Source organism: Carcharhinus amblyrhynchos, chromosome 3, assembly GCF_965287045.1.
Source record: "Carcharhinus amblyrhynchos chromosome 3, sCarAmb.v2.hapA, whole genome shotgun sequence".
NCBI classification, from domain to species: Eukaryota; Metazoa; Chordata; class Chondrichthyes; order Carcharhiniformes; family Carcharhinidae; genus Carcharhinus; species Carcharhinus amblyrhynchos.
The window spans coordinates 65,251,860-65,275,933 of NC_137326.1; the positions used below are offsets into that span (position 1 = coordinate 65,251,860).

Sequence of the window (24,074 nt, forward strand, 5' to 3'; positions counted from 1 at the left end):
AACTCAAGCCCACTAGTCCTGGCAACATCCTCAAATCTTCTTTTCACCCTTTTCAGTTTAACAATTTCTTTCCTATAACAGATGACCAAAACTGTACACAATACTCCAAGTGTGGCTCCAACAACTTATACAACTGTAACATTGACTGGAATTTTACAAGCCTGTCCACCATGGGAATCAATGAGGGGCAGACAATGAAAAGATCCGTTGACCATGGGTGGGATTTTACGGTTTCAGGATGAGTGAGGCCATAAAATCCCATCCATAATGCCCCAACTCTTATCAGCTCAATGTCCTGACTGATGAAGGCCAGTGTGCTAATTGCCTTCTTCATGACCCTGTCTACTGGTGACACCACTTTCAACAAATTATGTACTTGTCCTCCTATGTCCCTGTGTTCCTCAACAATCCTCAGGGCCCTACCATTTACTGTATAAGTCCTACCTTTGTTTGACTTTCCAAAATGCAACACTGCACACTTACAATTTGGAACAAGATTTAATTGCTGTATAAGTCTCACAATGCCAGATTAAAGTCCAACAGGTTTATTTGGTAGCACAAGCTTTCGGAGCACTGCTCCTTCATCAGGTGAGTGCCCCAAAAGCTCATGCTACCAAATAAACCTATTGACTTTAGCCTGGTTTTGACAGACTTCTTACTGTGCCTACCCCAGTCCAACACCAGCATCTCCACATCATATATATACTCATTAGTTTATATATGATGTCATTCATTCATTTATTTAACTGTCTTAGAGGATTAGAGTCCTGTTTGTGTTTACTTGTCTTTAATTTAGTAAATAGTCTTTAGTAATTGTTACATGACTGCACTAGTTATTCTCACTCAGGGTTTCACATGACTCCTCATACCATTCCAAAGTCAATGTTATATACCATCATGAACCAGTGTTTCAAGCTGGGATAACATAAGAACATAAGAAATAGGAGCAGGAGTAGGCCATCTAGCCCTTCGAGCCTGCCCCGCCATTCAATAAGATCATGGCTGATCTGAAGTGGCTCAGTTCCACTTTCCTGCCTTCTCCCCATAACCCTTAATCCCCTTGCCTACCAAAAACCTATCTACCCGCGTCTTAAATATATTTAGCGAGGAAGCCTCAACCACTTCAACGGGCAGAGAATTCCAGAGATTCACCACCCTTTGAGTGAAGAAGTTCCTCCTCAACTCCATTCTAAACTGCCCTCCACCCTTATCTTGAGGCTGTGCCGTCTAGTCCTGCTGTCCTTTCTGAGCGGGAAGAACCTCTCCACCTCTACCCTATCCATCCCTTTCATCATCTTGTACCTCTCAATGAGATCTCCCCTCATCCTTCTAAACTCTAACGAATACAAGCCTAGTTTATTCAGCCTCTCCTCATAGCTCAACCCCCTCAATTCTGGTATCAGCCTAGTGAACCTCCTCTGCACTCCCTCCAAGGCCAAAATATCCTTGCGCAAGTGCAGTGACCAAAACTGCACACAGTACTCCAGCTGCGGCCTCACCAGTGCCCTGTACAGTTGCAGCAAGACCTCCCTACTTTTATATTCAATCCCCCACGCTATGAAGGCCAGCATCCCATTTGCCTTCCTGACCACCTGCTGCACCTGCAGGCTGGGTTTTTGCGACTCATGCACAAGGACCCCCAGGTCCCTCTGCACCGTAGCATGCTGCAGCTTTTCGCCATGTAAGTAGTAGTCCTTCCTACCATTATTCCTACCAAAGTGGATAACCTCACACTTGCCAACATTGTATTCCATCTGCCAGGTCCTCGCCCACTCGCTCAGCCTATCTAGATCCCTCTGCAGACTTTCCACACCCTCCGCACAATTTGCCATTCCACCAATCTTTGTGTCATCAGCAAATTTCGACACCTTACACTCGGTTCCCTCCTCCAGATCATCTATATAAATGGTAAATAGCTGAGGTCCCAGCACCGATCCCTGGGGCACTCCATTAGTCACTAACCGCCATTCCGAATAGCACCCATTGATACCCACTCTCTGCCTCCTATTTGACAGCCAATCTCGTATCCACGCTAACACCCTACCCCCAACTCCATGCCCCCTAACCTTCTGTAACAATCTCTTGTGCGGCACCTTATCAAACGCCTTCTGAAAATCGAGAAACACCACATCCACCGGTTCCCCTCTATCCACCGCACTAGACACATCCTCATAGAATTCCAGTAAATTCGTCAGACACGACTTCCCCTTAACAAAACCGTGCTGCGTCTGCTCTATCAAACAATTCTTCTCAAGATGCCTCGCTATTTTCTCCTTAATTACGCATTCAAGCATTTTTCCTACAACAGACGTTAAACTAACCGGCCTATAATTCCCTGCCTTTTGCCTGCTACCCATTTTAAACAGCGGCGTAACATTAGCCGTTTTCCAATCTTCCGGCACTTCCCCGGAATCCAGCGAAGTTTGGAAAATAATCACCAAGGCATCCACTATCACCTCCGCCATTTCCTTCAGAATCCCTGGATGCATTCCATCCGGTCCTGGGGACTTGTCCACCATCAGTCCCTCTAGTCTGTCGAGCACTGCCTCTCTAGTAACAATGATCTCATTCAGGCCCTCCACTCCTACCATCTTCCCATCGTTAACACCCGGCGTCCTCTTCCGTAAAGACTGAAGCAAAAAAGTTATTCAAGGCCTCAGCCATTTCCTCATCCCCCACCACTAAATCCCTCCTCTCATCCTCTAAGGGTCCAACAGTCACCCTAGCCAGCCTCCTCCTTTTTATATATTTATAAAAACTCTTACTATCCTTTTTTATATTTAGCGCTAGCCCAGCTTCATAGTTTATCCTTCATTTCTTTATCAACTTCTTCATCATTCTTTGTTGATATTTAAACCTCTCCCAATACTCTTCTCGCCCACTACTCTTAGCCACTCTAAACACATCAGCTTTTAATTTAATACTCTCCTTTACCTCCTTTGTTATCCACGGCTGATTATCTCTCCTCCTAAGATCCTTTTTAACCATCGGAATAAATTTCTGCTGAGCACCAAGAAAGATCTCCTTAAAGATCCTCCACTGTTCCTCAGCAGACCTACCTTCCAATCTGTTCCCCCAATCAACATTCGCCAATTCCTCTCTCATCTTATTGTACTCCCCTTTGCTCAAACAAAGGACACAGGTCCGGGATCCCACTTTCTCCTCCTCCATCTGCATCAGAAACTCCACCATACAATGATTACTCTTCCCAAGAGGATCCTTCACCACAAGGTCCCTAATTCTACCTGCTTCATTACATAACACCAGATCTAAGATAGCTCGCTCCCTCGTCAGCTCCAACACACACTGTTCAAGGAAACTATCCCGGCAGCCTTCCAAGAACTCTTCCTCAAGCTCACCGCGTCCAACATGGGTTGACCAATCAATATGTAGATTGAAATCCCCCATAATTATCGCCGTTCCATTCCTGCACGCTGCATTTATTTGCATGTTTACAGCCCGCCCCACCTCCAGATCATTATTTGGGGGCCTATAGACGACACCCACTAGCGTCTTCCTCCCTTTGCTGTTCCTAATCTCCACCCACAACGATTCCACGTTCTGCTCTTTGGCGCCTATATCGTCCCTTACTACCACCCTGATACTATCCTTAATCAGCAGAGCTACCCCCGCCCCCCCTTTTTCCTCCCGTCTATCCTTCCTAAACACTTGATACCCCTGGACATTCAGCTCCCAGTCCCTGTCACCTTGCAACCACGTCTCTGTAATGGCCACCAGATCATATCCATTTGTGCTGATCTGCGCCACCAGCTCATTCACTTTGTTCTGAATGCTTCATGCATTCAGATAAAGTGTTTTTATCCCAGCCTTCACCTGGACCCTATTTGAAGGAACGCTACCAACCTTACTCATGCCCCCTACTTCCTTTATTATTGGGACATCCTTGGCCTCTTCCTGTACCTGTACCCTCTCCTTTACTTTAGACCCTGTAATTTCACCTACCCTCGCACCCTCCCCCCTGCTAATTAGTTTAAAGCCCTATCCACAGTCCTATTTACACAATTCGCCAGGACTCTGGTCCCAGCACGGTTCAGGCCAACACCATCCCACCTGAACAGGTCCCACCTACCCCAATACTGGTGCCAATGCCCCATAAATTCAAACCCTGAGCCACCCATTCACCTCTTTAATCGTATCTACCCTATGCCCATCTGCACGTGGTTCAGGCAGTAATCCAGAGATAACCACCTTGTCGGTTCTGCTTTTTAATTCCATTCCCATCTTTTCATACTCCCTCTCCAGATCCTCAGTTCGCATTTTGCCTATGTCGTTGGCACCCACATGCACCACAACGACCGGATTCTCACCCTCCCACTCCGGGTTCCTCTGCAGCCCAGATGCGACATCCTGGACCCGAGCACCAGGCAGGCAACACACCCTTCTGTGCTCTTTATCATTGTGACAAAAGACGGTGTCTATACCCTTAACCCCACTATCCCCAATTACCACTACATTCCTTTTTACCTTCCCTTTGTCTATGTCCGGCGGCTGCATCACTGTACCGTGTGCAGTTTGCTCACCACCTCACAGCTCTCGTTCTTGTCCACACTGGAAGCAAGAACCTCAAACCTGTTATGCAGATTGAGAGGCTGAGGCATTTGGTCCCCACCCTCCTTCCTCCAGTCCCCATCCTCCTTCCTCTGGTCCCCACCCTCCTTCCTCCTCTCCCCACCCTCCTTCCTCCTCTCCCCACCCTCCTTCCTCCTCTCAGCAACCCCCTCTTGTTCCTGACCCTTAAAGTGAGCCAGTCCAGGGGGGGTGGATGTCTCTTGTACCCCATTATCAATGGCACCCTCCCCCGCCCTGATGAGCTTCAGTGTCTGAAGCTCAGAGGCCAGCTCATCTACTTTGAGCTGGAGTTCCTCCAGCAACCAGCACTTACTGCAGACATGGTCTCTGGGAGTGACCCTGGGGTCCACCAGCTCCCACATCATACAGAAACAGCACATCACATGCCCCTCCATTATTCCCTTTAGTACTACTGAACACAGTTTACAAGTCAAACTTACCTGGCCCTTTTCTCTCAAGCCCTTTGATCCTAAGCCCTTACAGCTCACTCAGCTTCCCTCTCACTCCGCTGCCCGCTCCGATGCTGCCCACTGTCTACAGCAGGCCTCCTTCCTTCTCAGGTAACATCCATGCATTCATGAGAGTCTTCTTATTTAAGGGAAGATGTAAATATGTTAGAAGCAGTTCAGGGAGGGTTTATTAGCCTAATACCAGGGTTGTCTCATGAAAAAGGTTGGAGAGATTAGGTTTGTATCCGCTAGAGTTTAGAAGAGTAAGAGGTGACTTGATCAAAACCTTTAAGATCCTGAGGGGTGTTGACAGGCTGGATGTGGCAAGGATGTTTCCTGTTGTGGGAGAATCTAGAACTAGAGGTGGGGTCATCATTTAAAAATATCATTCATGATAGAGATGAGCAGAATTTCTTTCTCTCAGAAGGTTGAGAGTCTCTGGAACTCTCTTCCTCAACAGACAATGGAAGCAGAATCTTTGAATATTTTTAAGGCAAAGTTAAATAGATTCTTGATTAACAACGGGGTGAAAGATTATCAGGGGAAGGCAGGAATGTGGGGATCAGGTTACAATCAGAGCAGCCGTGACGTCAGAGTAGAGCAAATGGCAGAGCAGGCATGTGGGGCCAAGTGGCCTACACCTGTTCCTAACCTGTCTGTTCGTATGAAGAACAGCAAAGGCTAACATATCACAAACTAACAGCTACAAAAAGGGAGTATGAGAATAAACTTGCAAGGGATATCAAAATCAATACTTGAAAAAAAAAGGGGTCTGGAACAATATTAGCCCTTTGACAACTGATAACAGTGAATAAGGAAGTGGTAGACATGATAAATATGGAGGACATGGAAGAGCATTGGTCGCATGTGGGGATATGAAGGGACATATGACGTTGGGGGGGTGACAGTTGCTACACAGTGGGACAGTGACCCAATAAAAAGGCAGAGTGTCTCATGCTGGCTTCAGGGATGAGTGACCCCACTCTAGTAGACTCGACGGGATTGAGGTACATAAGGAGGAGGTGTTGGCAATTCTTAAGAGTGTGAAAATAGATATGTCCCCTGGGCTGGATAGGATTTTCCCTAGGATTCTCTGGGAGGAGATTGCAGAGCCTTTGGCTTTGATCTTCATGTCGTCATTGGCTTCAGGTGTAGTGCCGGAAGACTGGAGGATCGCAAATGTTGTCCCCTTGTTCAAGAAGGGGAGTAGAGACCATCCTGGGAATTATAGACCAGTGAGCCTTACTTCTGTTGTGGGCAAAGTTTTGGAAAGAATTGTAAGGGATAGGATTTATAATCATCTAGAGGGAAATAAATTGATTAGGGATAGTCAACATGGTTTTGTGAAGGCTAGGTTGTGCCTCACAAACCTTATCGAGTTTTTTGAAAAGGTGACCAAAGAGGTGGATAAAGGTAAGGCAGTTGACGAGGTGTATATGGATTTTAGCAAAGCATTTGATAAGGTTCCCCGTGGTAGGCTATTGCAGAAAATGCAGATGCATGGGATTGAGGGTGATGTAGCAGTTTGGATCAGGAATTGGCTAGCTGATAGAAGACAGAGGGTGATGGTTGATGGGAAATATTCAACTTGGAGTTCAGTTACAAGTGGTGTACCTCAAGGACCTGTTTTGGGGCCACTGCTGTTTGTCATTTTTATAAATGACCTAGATGAGGGTGTAGAAGGATGGATTAGTAAATTTGCTGACGACACCAAAGTTGGAGGAGTTGTAGACAGTGAGGATGCATGTTACATAGAACATAGAACACTACAGCGCAGAACAGGCCCTTCGGCCCACGATGTTGCGCCGACCAGTTAAAAAAAAAACAACAACAATGACCCACTAACCTAAACCAATCCCTTTTCGTCCATAAACCTATCTACAGACCTCTTAAACGCCCCCAGACTAGGCGCATTTACAACTGCAGCAGGCAGGGCATTCCAATCCCTCACCACCCTCTGGGTAAAGAACATTTGCTGTTTGCAAAGGGACATAGATAAGCTGCAGAGCTGGGCCAGAGCTGCAGATGGAGTTTAATACGGAAAAGTGTGAGGTGATTCACTTTGGTAAGAATAACAGGAGTACAGAATATAGGGCTAATGGAAGGACTCTTAGTAGTGTTGATGAGCAGAGAGATCTCGGTGTACATGTGCATAGCTCCCTGAAAGTTGGCACCCAGGTTGATAACGTTGTTAAGAAGGTGTGTTAGCTTTTATTGGTAGAGGGATTGAATTTCGGAACCGTGAGGTCATGTTACAACTGTACAAAACTCTGGTGCGGCCGCACTTGGAGTATTGCGTACAGTTCTGGTCGCCGCATTATAAGAAAGATGTGGAGGCATTGGAAAGGGTGCAGAGGAGGTTTACCAGGATGTTGCCTGGTATGGTGGGAAGGTCTTATGAGGAAAGGCTGAGGGACTTGAGGTTATTTTCATTGGAGAGAAGGTTACGAGGTGACCTGATTGAGGCATACAAGATGATCAAAGGATTGGATAGGGTGGACAGTGAGAGCCTTTTACCTCGGATGGTGATGGCTGACACAAGGGGACATAGCTTTAAATTAAGGGGTGGTAATTATAGGACGGATGTCAGAGGTAGGTTCTTTACTCAGAGGGTAGTAATGTTGTGGAATGCCCAGCCTGCAGCAGTTGTGGACTCGCCAACTTGAAGGGCGTTCAAATGGTCAGTGGATAGGCATATGGATAACATTAGAATAGTTTAGGTTAGAGGGTCATTAGATTGGTTCCACTGGTCGGCGCAACATCGAGGGCCGAAGGGCCTGTACTGCTGTAGGGCCTGTAATGTTCTATGTTCTATATGGGATCTAATGGCATTGGAAGTTACAGATAGTTCTATGGCTTGGTAGGTATAGATGTGATTGGCGCAACTTGTGGGCCGAAGGGCCTGTTTGTGCTGTAGTGTTCTATGTTCTATGTATTCCATTCCACCCTTGCAGCAGTGGCCTCCTTGATGAAGACCTGTTTGTAGAGTTGAGAACTTTCCCACCTCCAAATACCCATCTTTCTCACAAATTCCAGCCTGTTAGCTCAGTTTCCCTCAAAACAGGAACTACCAGGCCTGCTGAGTATTTCCAAAGTTTTTGTTTTTACTTATTATAATGACAAACTGTTATTAGAAAGCTGGATTTAGTCCTATAGCTATTTCTCCTTTGACAGATAAGCTTTCTGCAGACAGAGTGAAAGTGGTGATGGAACACATTTGGAAGCTGCAGGAATTCTGTAACAACATGGCCAGGCTGGGCATCGACAGGTTCGAGTACGCTTACCTCAAGGCTATTGTTCTCTTCAGTCCTGGTAAGACATCCATATTCTAAGACAACAAATCAGGGATACAGACAAGTGACTCTTTAACATTTTTCAATTTCCTAGCCCTAATTCTCTCTCCTCTTTACCACTGATTTCCAATCCTTCCATCCCCCACCAGGATAATCTGAAGGCTCTTCATTTCTTCCTTCAATGCTCCTCTTGCAGGATGTGGGAGGTAAGGGTCACCATTAGTGACCCTGCTGACTTCATCTGTGGGAGGTGCACCCAGCTCCAGCTCCTCAAAGACCGCCTTAGGGAAATGGAGCTGGAACTGGATGAACTTCAGATCATTTGGGAGGCAGAGCGAGTGATAGATAGCAGTTATCAGGAAGTGGTAACACCTAAAAATGAAGCTAGCTGGGTGACAGTCAGGAGAGGGGAGGGGTGGAAGCAGTCAGTGCAGGGATCCCCTATGGTTGTTCCCTTCCAAAACAAGTATCCGTTTTGGATACTGTGGAGGGGGATGACCTTCCAAGGTAAGCCATGGTGCGAAGTTGGGCTCTGCGGCTCAGAAGGAAAAGGGGGAGAATAAGAGAGCCACAGTAGTGGGGTCTCAGTCGTTAGAGACACAGACAGGCAGTTCTGTGGACACGAACGAGACTCCAGGATGGTAGTCTGCCTCCCTGGTGCTAGGGCGCTAGATGTCTCTGAGCAGGTAGAGAGCATCCTAAAAGGGGAGGGGAATCAGATAGACGTCATTGTCCACATTGGTACAAATGATGTAGGCAGAAAAAGCAGGGAGCTCCTGCAAGAGCAATTTAGGGAGGCTAAGAAACAGGACCTCTAGGGTAGCAATCTCTGGATTACTCCCCATGCCACGTGCTAGTGAGGCTAGGAACAGGAAGATTGTGCAGCTGAACACGTGGCTAAAGAACTGGTGCAGCAGGGAGGATTTCAGATTCGTGGATCACTGGAAAGTCTTCCAGAGAGGATGGGACCTGTACAAGAAGGGGTTACACCTGAACTGGAGGGGCACCAATATCCTGGCTTGGGAGGTTTGCTAGTATGGTTCGTGTGGGTTTAAACTAATGTGGCAGGGGGTGGAAATCAGAACAATAGGTCAGCAAGCGTAGAGACTGGGGATGAACATGGGGCCAAGTCAAGGCTACCTAAGAGGAAGAGCAATCTGGGAGAGGATGAATTCAGTGGGCCCGGAGGTCTGGAGTGCATCTGCTTAAATGCAAGGCACCTAACAGGCAAGACAGATGAACTTAGAACCTTAATGCATGCGCAGAACTTGGATGTGTGGTTGCAGTGACAGAGACTTGGTTAAAAGAAGGACAGGACCAGCAGCTGAATATTCCGGAGTATAAGTGTTTTAGGCGAGATAGGACGGCTAGAAGAGGTGGGGGAGTAGCGATACTGGTTAGGGAGCTTATTGTAGCAGTACAGAGGGTGGACAATTTGGAAGGATCATGTAACAAGACACTTTAGGTAGAGTTCAGAAACAGAAAGGGCAAAGTCACTATGCTGGGGGTATACTACAGGCCTCCCAACAGCCCATGGGAAGCTGAAGAACAGATATATAAGGAGATTCTGGACAGGTGTAGAAAAAAATAGGGTTGTTGTAGTGGGAGACTTTAATTTCCCTCATATAGACTGGAAATCCCTTAGGGCTAGGGGTCCAGATGGGGAGGAGTTTGTAAAGCGTGTCCAGGAAGGTTCTTTGGAACAATATGTTGATAGTCCAACTAAGAAGGAGCTATACTGGAGCTAGTACTGGTGAGTGAGCCTGGTCAGGTCATCAAAGTTTTAGTGGGGGAATATGTGGCAAACAGTGACCACAATTCTGTAAACTTTCTGTTGGTCATGGATGAGTGTTGTCCTGTGGGTAAGGTGCTGAATTGGGGGAAGGCTAACTACAAAGAACAAAAACAGCCCGGGAAACAGGCCCTTCGGCCCAACAAGCCCGCGCCGCCATCTCAACACCATCAGCTCCCCTCTCCACCCACAACCCTTGTCTAATGTTTTATGGCCATCCAGATTGAGGGAAACTGATTTAGGGACAATTTATTACTGCCAATCAGCCTAACAGCACATCTTTGGGGTGTGGGAGGAAACCGGAGCACCCGGAGAAAACCCACGCAAGCATGGGGAGAACGCACAAACTCCCACAGACACCGGCCCAAATCCATGTGTCTGCACAGCAATCAGCAATAGTCACTGAGCTGTCGTCTTGCCCAGTATCTTGTCCAGTTTAGGTACACACTAACAACATGAAGCACTAGGCCAATCTCGAACAACCAAGAGCAGCCCCAGTACGACCCATCGTGTGTATGCCCCTCATTGGACACAAGGCGGACCGACTTAAAACCTGTGAATGAAAAGGGAAAAAAAAAACTATAGCCAGATTAAGCAGGATTTGGTGGCTGTTGATAGGGAAAGGCTGTTTGAGGGTAAATCCACATCTGGCATGTGGGAGTCTTTTAAGGAGCAGTTGATAGGAGTGCAGGACAGGCGTGTGCCTGTAAAAAGGAAGGACAGGAAGGGTAGGATTCGAGAGCCATGGATAACCAGAGAAATTGTGGGTCTAATCAAAAAGATAAAAGAGGCATACATAAGGTCCAGACAGCTAAAAACAGATGAAGCATTGGAGGAATACAAAGTAGAAAAGATCTCAAACAGGGAGTTAGAAGGGCAAAAAGGGGTCACGAAACGTCCTTGGCAGATAGGATTAAGGAGAATCACAAGGCATTTTATACATACGTTAGGAACAAGAGGGTTGTTAGAGAAAGAATCGGACCTCTCAAGAACAAAGGAGGGGAATTATGCTTAGAACCCAAGGAAGTAGGTGAGATCCTAATGAATACTTTGCATCAGTATTCACAAATGAGAGGGATACATTGATTGGAAGTGTCACAGAGGGTTGTGTAGACCCATTAGAACAAATCACAGTTACAAGGAAGGAAGTGTTAGGTGGTTTAGGATGCATTAAGGTAGACAAATCCCCAGGGTCTGATGGCATTTGCCCTAGATTACTGAGGGAGACAAGAGATGAAATTGCTGGGCCTCTAATAGAAATCTTTGTTTCTTCATTGGACACAGGTGAGATTCCAGAGGATTGGAGGATGGCAAATGTGGTCCCATTATTTACGAAGGGTAGCAAGGATAACCCGGGTAATTATAGGCCAGTGAGCTTGATGTCCGTGGCAGGGAAAGTGTTGGAGAAGATTCTTAGAGATAGGATCTATATGCATTTAGAATAAAATAGTCTCATTAGCGATAGACAACATGGTTTTGTATGAGGTCATGCTTCACAAATTTGGTTGAGTTTTTTGAGGAGGTGACAAAAATGATTGACGAGGGAATGGCCATGGATGTTGTCTATATAGTTTTTAGTAAAGCGTTTGATAAGGTCCCTCATGGCAGGCTAGTGCAAAAGATTTCACCGGATCAAAGGTGAACTAGCTAGATGGGTGGAGAACTGGCTTGGCCATAGAAGACAGAGTAGCAGTGGAGGGATCTTTTTCTGATTGGAGGTCTGTGATTAGTGGTGTTCTGCAGGGCTGTGTACTGGGACCTCTGCTGTAGCTGGTCTGACTAGTAAGTTTGCGGATGACACAAAGATTGCTGGAGTGCGGATAGTGATGAACATTGTCAGAGAATACAGCAGGATATAGATAGGCTGGAAAATTGGGCGGAGAAATGGCAGATGGAATTTAATCCAAATAAATGCAAAGTGATATATTTTGGTAGATTTAATGCAGGGGGGCGCTACACAATAAATGGCAGAAACATCAGGAGTATAGACACACAGAGGGACCTGGGTGTGCAAGTCCACAGATTCCTAAAGGAGGCAGCACAGGTGGAGAGGGTGGTGAAGAAGGCATATGGCATGCTTGCCTTTTATTGGACGGGGCATGGAGTATAAAAGTTGGCATATGATGTTGCAGTTACATAGAACGTTGGTTAGGCCACATTTGGAATACTGCGTCCAGTTCTGGTCGCCACACTACCAGAAGGACGTGGAAGCTTTGGAGAGAGTGCAGAGAAGGTTTACCAGGATATTGCCTGGTATGGAGAGTCTTAGCTATGAGGTGAGATTGAATAAACTAGGGTTGTTCTCTCTGGAAAGACAGAGGTTGAGGGGCGACCTAATAGAAGTTTATAAAATTATGAAGGACATAGATAGGACATAGAACAGTTGGAAGCTTTTTCCCAGATCAGAAATGACAAACACAAGGGGTCACAATTCAAGGTAAGGGGGGCAAGGTTCAGTACAGATATGCGGGGGACATATTTTACACAGAGGGTGGTGGGGACCAGAAACCACTACCAAGCAGGTGAGGCAAATACACCAGGATCATTTAAGACTTATCTAGATAGCCACAGGAACAGACTGGGAATAGAGGGATACAAACTGATGGTCTAGTTAGGAACACATGATCAGTGCAGGCTTGGAGGACCAAAGGGCTTGTTCCTGTACTGTATTGTTCTTTGTTCTTGTTCTTTTGTTCTTTGAATAGAGTTCTAACCAGTCTCTATCCAACACCACCCTTCGCTCTTGATTGAATTTGTTCTCACATTGAAGAACTTCTCCTTCAGCTCATCTCACTTCCTCCACTTAAAAGCTGTTGCTAAGGGTACCTGGATCCTAACAATGCCTGCCCTTTTTTGGGACATGTGGAACATTGCTTGTTGCAGTTCTAGCTTTTCCTGGTATATTGTTGACTGTATTGGTGCTGTTTCCTGCTCGATCACATTTGTTTCCAACTCTCCACTCTTTTCTCTCCTTCTCATGCTTCATCTCTGAATCTTTATTTCCCTTTCTGGATTTCTATGGAGATAATTAACAAAATATTCCATTGACTCCCATAGCTACTGAGACGGCATTTCCTACCTGGAAGAATTCCATTCCATTCTCCCAGTTTCTCCATCTCCATCGCATCTATCCACAACAACCTTCCAGAACAGTGATTCTGAGATGTCTTCCTTATCCTTCAGTTGAGGATACCCACTGGTATGGGACTCTCAATAAATCTGTCCCCTTCCCCTTCCTCTTCCACCCCCTTCCTGGCCCATGATATGATTCCCCTTTTGTTCACTTTCCATCTGACCAGTCATAGAGCCATTGAGGTTTACAGCATGGAAACAGGCTCTTCGGCCCAACTTGTCCATGCGTTTTTTAAATACCTAAGCTGATCCCAATTGCCTGCTTTTGGCCCATATCCCTCTATACCCATCATATTCATGTAACTATCTGAATGCTTTTTAAAAGACAAAATTGTACCCACTCTACTACTACCTCTGGTAGCTTTTTCCAGACACTCACCACCCTCTGTGAAAAAATTGCCCCTCTGGACCCTTTTGTATCTCTCCCCACTCACCTTAAACCTATACTCTCTAGTTTTAGACTTTCCTACCTTTGGGGAAAGATATTGACTATCTAGCTGATCTGTGCCCCTCATTATTTTATAGGCCTCTATAAGATCAATCCTCAGCCTTCTACGCTCCAGAGAAAAAAGTCCCAGTCTACCCAGCCTCTCCTTGTAACTCAAACCATCAAATCCTGGTAGCATCCTAGTAAATCTTTCCTGCACTCTTTCTAGTTTAATAATATCCTTTCTATAATAGGGTGACCAGAACTGCACACAATATTCCAGTGTGGCCTTATCAATGTTTTGTACAATTTCAACAAGACGTCCCAATTTCTGTATTCAATGATCTGACAGATGAGCATGCTGAATGTGGTCTTCACCACTCTGTCCATCTGTGACTCCACTTTCAAGGAGCTATGAACATAAACCCCTAGATCTCTTTGGTCTGTAACTCTCCCCAGCGCTCTACCATTAACTGAGTAAGTCCTGCCCTGGTTCAGTCTACCAAAGTGCATCACCTCGCATTTATCTAAATTAAACTTCATCTGCCATTCATCAGCCCACTGTCCCAATTGATCAAGTCATAGAGGTTTATAGAATGGAAGCAGGCCCTTTGGCCCAACTTCTCCATGCTGCCCTTTTTTTTGCCCATAAGCTAGTCTCAATTGCCCATGTTTGGCCCATATCCTTCTATACCTATCTTACTCATGTAACTGTCCAAACTCTTTTTAAAAAGAAAAAAATTGTACCCAGCTCTACGACTACCTCTGGCAGCTTGTCCCACACACTCATCACCCTCTGTGTGAAAGAATTGCTCTTCTGGACCCTTTTGTATCTCTCCCCTCTCATTTTACACCTATGCCCTCTAGTGTTAGACTACCCTACCTTTGGGACAAGATATTGACTATCTAGCTGATCTATGCCGTCATAATTTTATAGGCCTCTATAAAATCATCCCTAAGCCTCCTACGCTGCAGAGAGAAAAGTTCCAGTCTATTCAGCCTCTCTTTATAACTCAAACCATCAAGTCCCGGTAGCATCCTAATAAATCTTTTCTGCGCTCTTTCTAGTCTAATAATATCCTTTCTATAGTAAGGTGTCAGAACAGTTGTTGTTCATCCATCATCAGTGAGGACCACGACACTATTAGTCATTTTGAGGCTGGTTGCAGTGTGTCCGAAGATGACTGATCAGGCCAATTCGGGCACAGAATGTCCTGGCATATATTGGACAGACTTGTGTAATCACTGTAGTTGTTGCGCTGGTGGCTCTGGACTTGCGCAGCTCGCGCTTAAGTTGTGCTTCAGCAATGCACCTTGCTTTGTAAGCTTGACAACCCTTGTGGATGATGCAGCGCCAGGTAGAGCACTTTTGTGCCAGCATTTCCCAGGTGGTCATGTCTATGTCAAGCGACTTAAGGGAGGCCTTGAGTGTGTCTTTGTAATGTTTCTTCTGCTCTCCACGCGAGTGCCTTCCAGCAGAGAGTTCCCCAAAAAAGGAGTTGCTTAGGTATGCGCTCATCTGACATAAGGATGACATGACCTGCCCACCGGATCTGATGGTAGACTTGCTCTGGAGAGAACTTAAGTGTCTGATACTTTGTCTTGCCATCTGATGCATAATATTCTGCGAAGACAAGTCACGTGGAAATGATAGAGCTGTCTTGCATGCCTTTGATACACAGTCTACGTTTCACAGCATACAGGAGGGTAGTGCGTACCACAGCACTGTAGACCTTCAGTTTTATTGCTGGGCTGATTCCTCGACGTTCCCATACAGTGGAGCGCAGTCTACTGAAAGCAGAACTTGCCTTTGATATTCTGCAGTTAACTTCTGTATCAATAGTCACTGCTTGGGAGAGGATGCTGCCAAGATATGTGAACTGGTCTACTACCTGTAGTTTCTGCCCTTTGATTGTGATTATAGTTCCTTGTACAGTGCATGAGGAGCAGGCTGGTGCATGACTTCAGTCTTTTTGATATTGATGGTGAATCCAAAGTTGTCACAAACCATCCATACTGATTTGCATAGGGTGTATGGGGTGTCAGGGAGGGGTAGTACCTCTGGTGGGGTCTGGTACCTTTCAGGTGGTCTGTCCATCCTTTGTCCTCACTTGGCACTCAGCTCTCACCTGTGGCTCCCCATAGCTGTTTGCATGCGACAGCAGCCACAGCCCTGTCAGAATGGTACACAGTATTCCAAGTGTGGCCTTACCAATGTCTTGTACAACTTCAATAAGATGTCCCAACTCCTGTATTCTGTGTTCTGACCAGTGAAACCAAACATGCTGAATGCCTTCTTCACCATTCTGTCCACCTGTGATGCTGCTTTCAAAGGAGCTATGAACCAGTACCCTGGATCTCTTTGTTCCATAACTCTCCCCAATCTCCTACTATTAACTGAGTAAGTTGTGCCCTGGTTTGATTGACCAGTACGCATCACCTCACATTTATCTAAATTAAATTCCATCTGCCATTCATCAGCCACTGGCCCAGTTGATCACGATACCGTTGCAATCCGAGATAACCTTCTTCACTGTCCACTATGCCACCAATCTTGACCAGCCTGTCTATTCAACGAATCAGAGAAACCCTACAGTTCAGAAGGAGGCCATTCAGCCCATTGAGCCTGCAATGACAATAATCCCACCCCACAACCCCACACATTTACCCCGCTAACCTACACATCCCAGGACACTATGGAGCAATTTAGCATGATCATTCAACCTAACACGCACATCTTTGGACTGTGGGAGGAAATCCACACAGACACAGGGAGAATGTGCAAACTCCACCCAGACAGTGACCCAAGCCGGGAATCAAACCTGGGTCCCTGGAGCTGTGTGGTAGTTGTGCTAACCACTGTGCCACCTTCTGCCATTTCCAACATGATACCACCACCAAACATATCTTCGTCTCCTCCATTTCAGCATTCCAAAGAGACCATATCTCCATTCAACAAATTTGGGCCACTCCTCAATCGCTGCCAACATCCATCTTCCTTTCCCACAGTTCCTTCCAATCCAATTACAGGAGTTGCAACAGCTACCGGTTTATCTCCCTTCTCCATACCATCCAAGGTTACTAACAAAAAGCTCCTTTGAAGTATTTAATCCGTCAATCTCTTCTTTAAACACTCCATGACTGAGCTTCCAAAACCCTCTGGGTTAGACAGAGCAAGGGAGCACTGAAGAAGGCTTGTTTTTATGCTTCCTGATTCAAGCTTATGGAAACTGGTTTAAGCTTGCTGCCTAATTAGCTAGCTGCTCAAAGAGTCTGCAGAGCCCCGGTTTTAAAGCTTTGTTATAAAATCAGCCTGTTTTAACCCTTATACGGTGGACAAATAACTTTGAGTAGACGTCTTATTAGTACAAACAATATTTATTTAAACCCACACAAATAATCACCCACCCGACCAACCATAAGTTATCTTACAGAAAATACTAGAATTCAAGTACAATACAAGACCTTGACTTAACTTTGTGTGACTGACAAGTACCCAAACAGATATTGGCCTTTATCTCTGCACTGGTCTTGGTAGTTGTCTGCATAGTCTGGTCCTTTAGTCTGGTGTGGCACCCCGCCTCTGATCTTCCTTCCTTCCTTCCTTCCTTCCTTCCTTCCTTCCTTCTCAGGTGTGGTGGCTCTCCGTCATTGTAGCTTGTTCGTGGGGTCAGGGAGAGAGAGATTCCTGGTTATGCAGCATCCTTTATACCCCGTTTGGTTTCACGCCCCTTTTTTGGCCATTGCCAATCAATCGATCAGGACTTGATCACCCTGATCGATAAGAGTCCAATCAGGTGCTACCACACCAATCTCTGGGTGTGTCCCCAGCGGCCATGCCTGTAGGTGTTGTAGGCACATAGGTCACATACCTTCCTCCTAAATAAGGATTCACGGTGCCCCTATGTCTGGTACACAGCCCAGTGTGACCAGAAAGCCCATATCCTGTGTATTCACTCATCAGGGTTGCAGCCTGTTTGTCTTTAAACTGCAGCCTGTTGGTTGAGTTTCTTGCCCAATTGTCCCAGAGTGCTTTACAAAATGCCATTTTAGCTGGCTTGTATGGCTACAGCTTGAATAAAAGTCAATTTCACCCCATCCAAAGAGCAACTTTTACGTAATTACTATATTAGAGGGAAGGTTAGATTCAATATAAATTAATACTTAAAACTCCCTCACTCAACCAACTTAAGCAGCCCATCAGAGCAGTGGCAGTCATTCAGAAAATAAATAGAAAATAAATAAATAGAGAATACAAAGCCAGCATGTTCCCATCATGGTAAAGCATGGGGCCTACAAGCTCAGAGATTCCTGGATGTCAAGGAATATACAGGGGTGGATGAGGAAAAAAGGGAGGCTTACGACAGGTACAAGGGGCTGGAACAGTGGAGACTCTAGAGGAGTATAGAAAATGCAGGACAACGAAGAAGGGGCATGAAAAAATATTGGCAGGCAAAAATAAAGCTAATGATTCCTCTGCAAGACATGCCGGTCATCAACATGGATACCACCATCACACATGAGAACACCATCCACCAGGGATACTTACTCATGCGACTCGGCCAACATTGTCTACCTCATACTCTGCAGGAAAAGATATCTTGAGGTGTTGTCATAGCGTCTGCAAGACCATGCAGACGCTATGACAACGAATGAACAGACACCGCATGACAATCGCCAAGCAGGGGTGTTTCCTTCCAGTCAGGGAACACTTCAGCAGTCAAGGGCATTCAGCCTCTGATTTTCGGAGAAGCTTTCTCCAAAGTGGCCTTCAAGACACACAACAGCGCAGAATTTCCAAGCAGAAACTGCTAGCCAAGTTCTGCACATATGAGGACAGCCTCAACCGGGATCTTGGGTTCATGTCACACTGTATGTAACCCCCACCATTTGGTGTGGGCTTGCAAAATCCTACTAACTGACCTGGCTTGAGACAATTCACACCTCTTTGAACTGTGATTATCCCTCTCTGCACTTGCATTGTCTGTACCTGTAAAGACTTGATTACCTGAAAAGACTTACAGTCCAACCATTATCCTGAAATTGTGTCTTTGTATATATGTCGTGTTTGTGAAATCTACCTCTCTACTCACCTGATGAAAGAGCAGCACTCCGAAATCTCGTGATTCCAAATAAATCTGTTGGACTTTAACCTGGTGTTGTGAGACTTCTGACTGTGCCCACCCCAGCCCAACGCCAGCATCTCCACGTCCATTTGGAGAGGCAAGAATTAATAAAGGATTGTCAGCATGGCTTTGTCAGGGGGAGATAGTGTCTAAGAAATTTGATTGAATTGTTCGAGGAGGTAACTAGTTGTACAGATGAGGGCAGTGTTGTTGATGTAACCTACACAGACTTCATTAAGGCTTTTGACAAGATCCCACATCTGACTAAGGAGATAAGAGCCCATGGGATCCAGATCAATTGGCAAATTGGATCCAAAATTGCCTTAGTTGCAGGAGGCAGAGGATGATGGTTAGAGGTTGTTTCTGGACTGGAAGCTTGTGTCCAATGCTGAACCAGTGGGATCAGTGCTGGTTTCCTTGATGTTTGTCGTGTACATTAATGTGAATGTGCATGTTGGGGATATGATATGATATGATAGTTTGCAGGAAGACTTAGACAGGTTGCAGAGCTGGGCCGAGAGGTGGCGGATGGAGTTTAATGCGGAGAAGTGTGAGGTAATTCACTTTGGTAGGAATAACAGATGTGTCGAGTATAGGGCTAACGGGAGGACTTTGAATAGTGTGGATGAGCAGAGGGATCTAGGTGTATGTGTACATAGATCCCTGAAAGTTGGGAGTCAAGTAGATAAGGTTGTTAAGAAGGCATACGGTGTCTTGGCGTTTATTGGTAGGGGGATTGAATTTAGGAGTCGCAGCGTCATGTTGCAACTGTACACAACTCTGGTGCGGCCGCACTTGGAGTACTGTGTGCAGTTCTGGTCCCCACATTACAGAAAGGATGTGGAGGCTTTGGAGAGGGTGCAGAGGAGGTTTACCAGGATGTTGCCTGGTATGGAGGGGAGGTCCTATGAGGAGAGGCTGAGGGATTTGGGGTTGTTTTCGCTGGAAAGAAGGCGGCTAAGAGGGGATCTTATTGAAACATATAAGATGATTAGAGGTTTAGATAGGGTGGATAGTAATAGCCTTTTTCCTCTGATGGAGAAATCTAGCACGAGGGGGCATGGCTTTAAATTAAGGGGTGGTAGTTATAGGACGGATGTCAGGGGTAGGTTCTTTACCCAGAGGGTGGTGAGGGATTGGAATGCCCTGCCTGCTGCAGTTGTAAATGCGCCTAGTTTGGGGGCGTTTAAGAGATCCGTGGATAGGTTTATGGACGAAAAGGGATTGGTTTAGGTTAGTGGGTCATTGTTTTGTAACTGGTCGGCGCAACATCGTGGGCCGAAGGGCCTGTTCTGCGCTGTAAAGTTCTATGTTCTATTATGTTCTATGATCAGTTAGTTCACAGATGACACAAAAACTGATGGCGTGGTAAACAGCGAGGAGGAAAGCATTAGGTTACAGGATGATATACAACAGGCTGGTCAGATGGACAAATGGAATTTAACCCTGAAAAATTGTAACCAATGCATTTTGGGAGGACTAAGGTGGCAAGAGAATTACCCAATGAATGTTAAGACACTAGGAAGTGCGTCTTGGGGTACATGTCCATAGATCCCTGAATACAGCAGGACAAATAGATAAAGTGGTTAGGAAGTCATATGGGATACTTGCCTTTATTAGTTAAGGCATAGGATGCAATAGCAGGGAGGATATGATGGAGCTGTATAAAACTGTTAGGCCACAACTTAGAGGCCTGTGTGCAGTTCTGGTTGACACACTTTTACAATGATGTGATTGCACTGGAGAGGGTGCAGAGAAAATTCACCAGAATGTTGCCTGGGCTGGAGCATTCAGCTATGAAGAAAGGCTGGTAAGGCTGGGGTTGTTTTCCTTAGAACAGAGAAGGCTGAGGGGGGACCTGTTTGAAATACACAAAATTATGAGGGACATAAGAAAATGAGAATGTCAGTATATTGAAGGAGGGAGTGTTGGGTATCCTAAATTGCATTAAGGTAGACGAGTCTCGGGGGCCAGAAGGGATTCATCCCAGGTTACTATAGGAGGCAAGGGAAGAAATAGCTGGGGCCTTAACAGATATCTCCATGTCCTCTTTGACCACATGCAAAGTTCCAGAGGACTGGAGAATAACCAGTATTGTTCCCTTGTTTAAGAAAGAAAGCAGGAATAATCCAGGAAATTATAGGCCAGTGAGCCTGACGTCAATGTTGGAGAGGGTTTTGGAGATGATACTGAGGGACAGGATGTAAGCACATTTGGAAGAAAATGGACTAGTTAGTGACAGGCAGCATGGTTATGTACAAAGAAAGTTATGTCTCACCAACTTGATTGAATATTTTTGAAGAGGTGACAAAGATAATTTATGAGGGAAGGGCTGTGGATGGACTTCCTATGAACTTCAGAAAGGTGTTTGACAAGGTCCCGCATGGCAGGCTGATACAAAAACTGAAATCACATGGAATCCGGGTGGGCTGGCTAGACAGATACAGAATCGGCTTGGTCATAGAAGACGGAGAGTAGTGGTGGAAAGGTGTTTTTCACAATGGAGAGCTGTGGCTAGTGGTGTCCTGCAGGAATCAGTGCTGGGACCTCTGTTGTTTGTAGTATATATAAATGATCTGGAGGAAAATGTGGATGGTCTGATTACTAAGTTTGCAGATGACATGAAGATTGGTGAAATTGTTGGGGATTGTCAAAGGATACAACCGAATGTAGATAGATTTCAGACTTGGGCACAGAAATGGCAGATGGAGTTTACTCCAGATAAATGTGAGGTGATGGGTTTATAACCCTTAAACATTAACGTACAGAAGGATCTGGGCAAGTAGGTCCATGATTCCCTAAAAGTGGCAACACAGGTGGCCAACATGATTAAGACACATGGCATACTTGCCGTCATTGGCTGGGGCATTGAGTACAAGAGTTGGGAAATCATGTTGTAGCTATATAAGACCTTGGTAAGGCTGTGTTTGGAATATTGCGTGCAGTTCTGGTTGCCATACTATTGGAAGGACTTGGAAGCTTTGGAGGGAGTGCAAAAAAGGAGTACCAGATCCTGGTCTCGAGGGTGTTGACAATGAGGAGAGGTTGAATAAAAAAAGTTTATCAAACTAGGCTTGTACTCGTTAGAGTTTAGAAGAATGAGGGGAGATCTCATTGAGACGTATAAGATGATGAATGGGATGGATAGGATAGAGGTGGAGAGACTCTTCCCGCTCAAAAAAGACAGTAGGACTAGGGGGCACAGCCTCAAGATAAAGGGGAGGCGGTTTAGAACGGAGTTGAGGAGGAACTTCTTCACTCAAAGGGTGGTGAATCTCTGGAATTCTCTGCCCGTTGAAGTGGTGGAGGCTGCCTCGCTAAATATTTTTAAGAAGCGGGTTGATGGGTTTTTGATAAGAGAAGGGATTAAGGGTTATGGGGAGAGGGCGGGAAAGTGGAACTGAGCCACGACAGATCAGCCATGATCTTATTGAATGGCGGGGCAGGCTCGAAGGGCTAGATGGCCTACTCCTGCTCCTATTTCTTATGTTCTTATGTTCTTATGTTCTTAAATTAGGATTGTTTTCACTGGAAAGATGGAGGCTAAGAGAAAACCTAAAAGACGTCTACAAAATTATGAGAGGCATAGACAGGATGGATGGTCAGAAGCTCCTTCCCAGGATGGAAGTGTCAATTCCAAGGGGACATATTTTCAATGTGAGGGGGAAGTTTAGAGGATAGGGACCTGGGAAGTTTTTCACGCAGAGAATAGAAAGTACTTGGAACATGCTGCCAGTGGGGATGGTGGAATCAGGCACATTAGCAACATTTAAGAGGCATCTGGATGGGTACATGAATAGGGAGGGAATAGAGGGATATGGACCGAGTAAGGATAGAAGTTTTTTTTTGTATTTTAATTAGGGCATCATGATTGGCATGGGCTGAAGGGGCTGTTCCTGTTCTGTAGTTTTCTTCATTCTTCATTTGTTCTATAAATAGGGTAGATCGGAAGAAATGTTTCCCCTTAGTAGAGGGGTCAATAACCAGGGGCATTGATTTAAGGTAAGGGCAGGAGAATTAGAGGGTATTTGAGGGAAAACTTTTTCACTCAGAGTGTGGTGGGAATCTGGAACTTACTGCCTGTAAGAGTGGAAGAGCAGGAATCCTCACAACATTTAGATAAGCAGTTGAAACACCAAGGGCTGGAAAGTGGATTGGAATAGATAGGTGCTTGATCGCTGGCATAGTCATGATGGGCTGAAGAACTTCTTTATGTGCTGTAGTAGCACAATGATCAATATGCTGTTTAAAGCACAATCTCAACATTCCCTGCTACCTGTGAGAATTTATGTACGGAGACATCAAGATTTCTGTTCATTTACACTTTGTGGCATTGTGCCCTTTTCTATTATTCATTTACAGGATGTACGCATCGCTGGCAAGGCCAGCATTTATTGTCCATCTCTAGCTGCTCTTGAGGACATGGTGGTGAGCTTCCTTCTTGAACTGCTACATTCCCTGAGGTGTAGGTACACCCACAGTGCTGTTAGGGAGGGTGTTTCAGGATTATGACCCAGTAACAGTGAAGGAATGACAATACATGTCCAAGTCAGGATGGTGAGTGGTTTGGTGGGGAACCTCCAGGTGGTGGAGTTCCCAGGTACCTGCTGCCTTTGTCCTTCTAGATGGTAGTAGTCCTGGGTTTGGAAGCTGCTGCCTAAGGGCCCTTGGCCCTGCAGTGCGCTTTGTATGTGGTATACATGGCTGCTGCTGTTCGTTGTGGCCAAGGGAGTGAAGGTTTGTCAATCAACGGGCTGATTTGTACTGGATGGAGTTGAGCTGCTTGAGTGTTGTTGGAGCTGCACCCATCCAGGTAAGTGGAGAATATTCCATTACACTCCAGACTTGTACGTGTAAATGGTGGACAGGCTTTGGGGAGTCAAGAGGCAGGATTCCAAACCTTTGACCTGTTCTTGTAGCCACAGTATTTATATGGTGATCCAGTTCAGTTCCTGGTCAATGGTACCCCCAGGATGTTGATAATGGAGGACAATGATGGTAGTGCCACTGAATGTCATAGGTTGATGGTTAGATGTTCTCTTGTTAGAGATGGTCATTATCTGGCATTTGTGTGGTGCGAATATTACTTATCACTTGTCAGTCCAAGCCTGGATATTGTCCAAGACTTGCTGTTTTTAGACACGGATTGCTTTGATTTTGCATTGTGTTGCTGTTGATGTTCTTTTCACAGGCGATGTCCTACTTTAAGAATAAAGAATAAAGAGTCTTTGCTGGAAGTTAGAAGAGTTTCTTCAAGAATTATTG

At 45.6% G+C, this 24,074-nt stretch overlaps 1 protein-coding gene across 1 annotated transcript in view; it reads left to right on the forward strand.

The window, feature by feature from the left end:
• The window catches only part of LOC145340407 (nuclear receptor subfamily 2 group C member 2-like), a 263,492-nt gene that overhangs the window by 236,724 nt on the left and 2,694 nt on the right, over positions 1-24,074 (forward strand). The window contains exon 13 of the mRNA XM_080184880.1: positions 8,214-8,351. Coding sequence (XP_080041006.1) covers positions 8,214-8,351 — 138 coding nt within the window. The remainder of the gene's footprint in view (positions 1-8,213; positions 8,352-24,074) is intronic.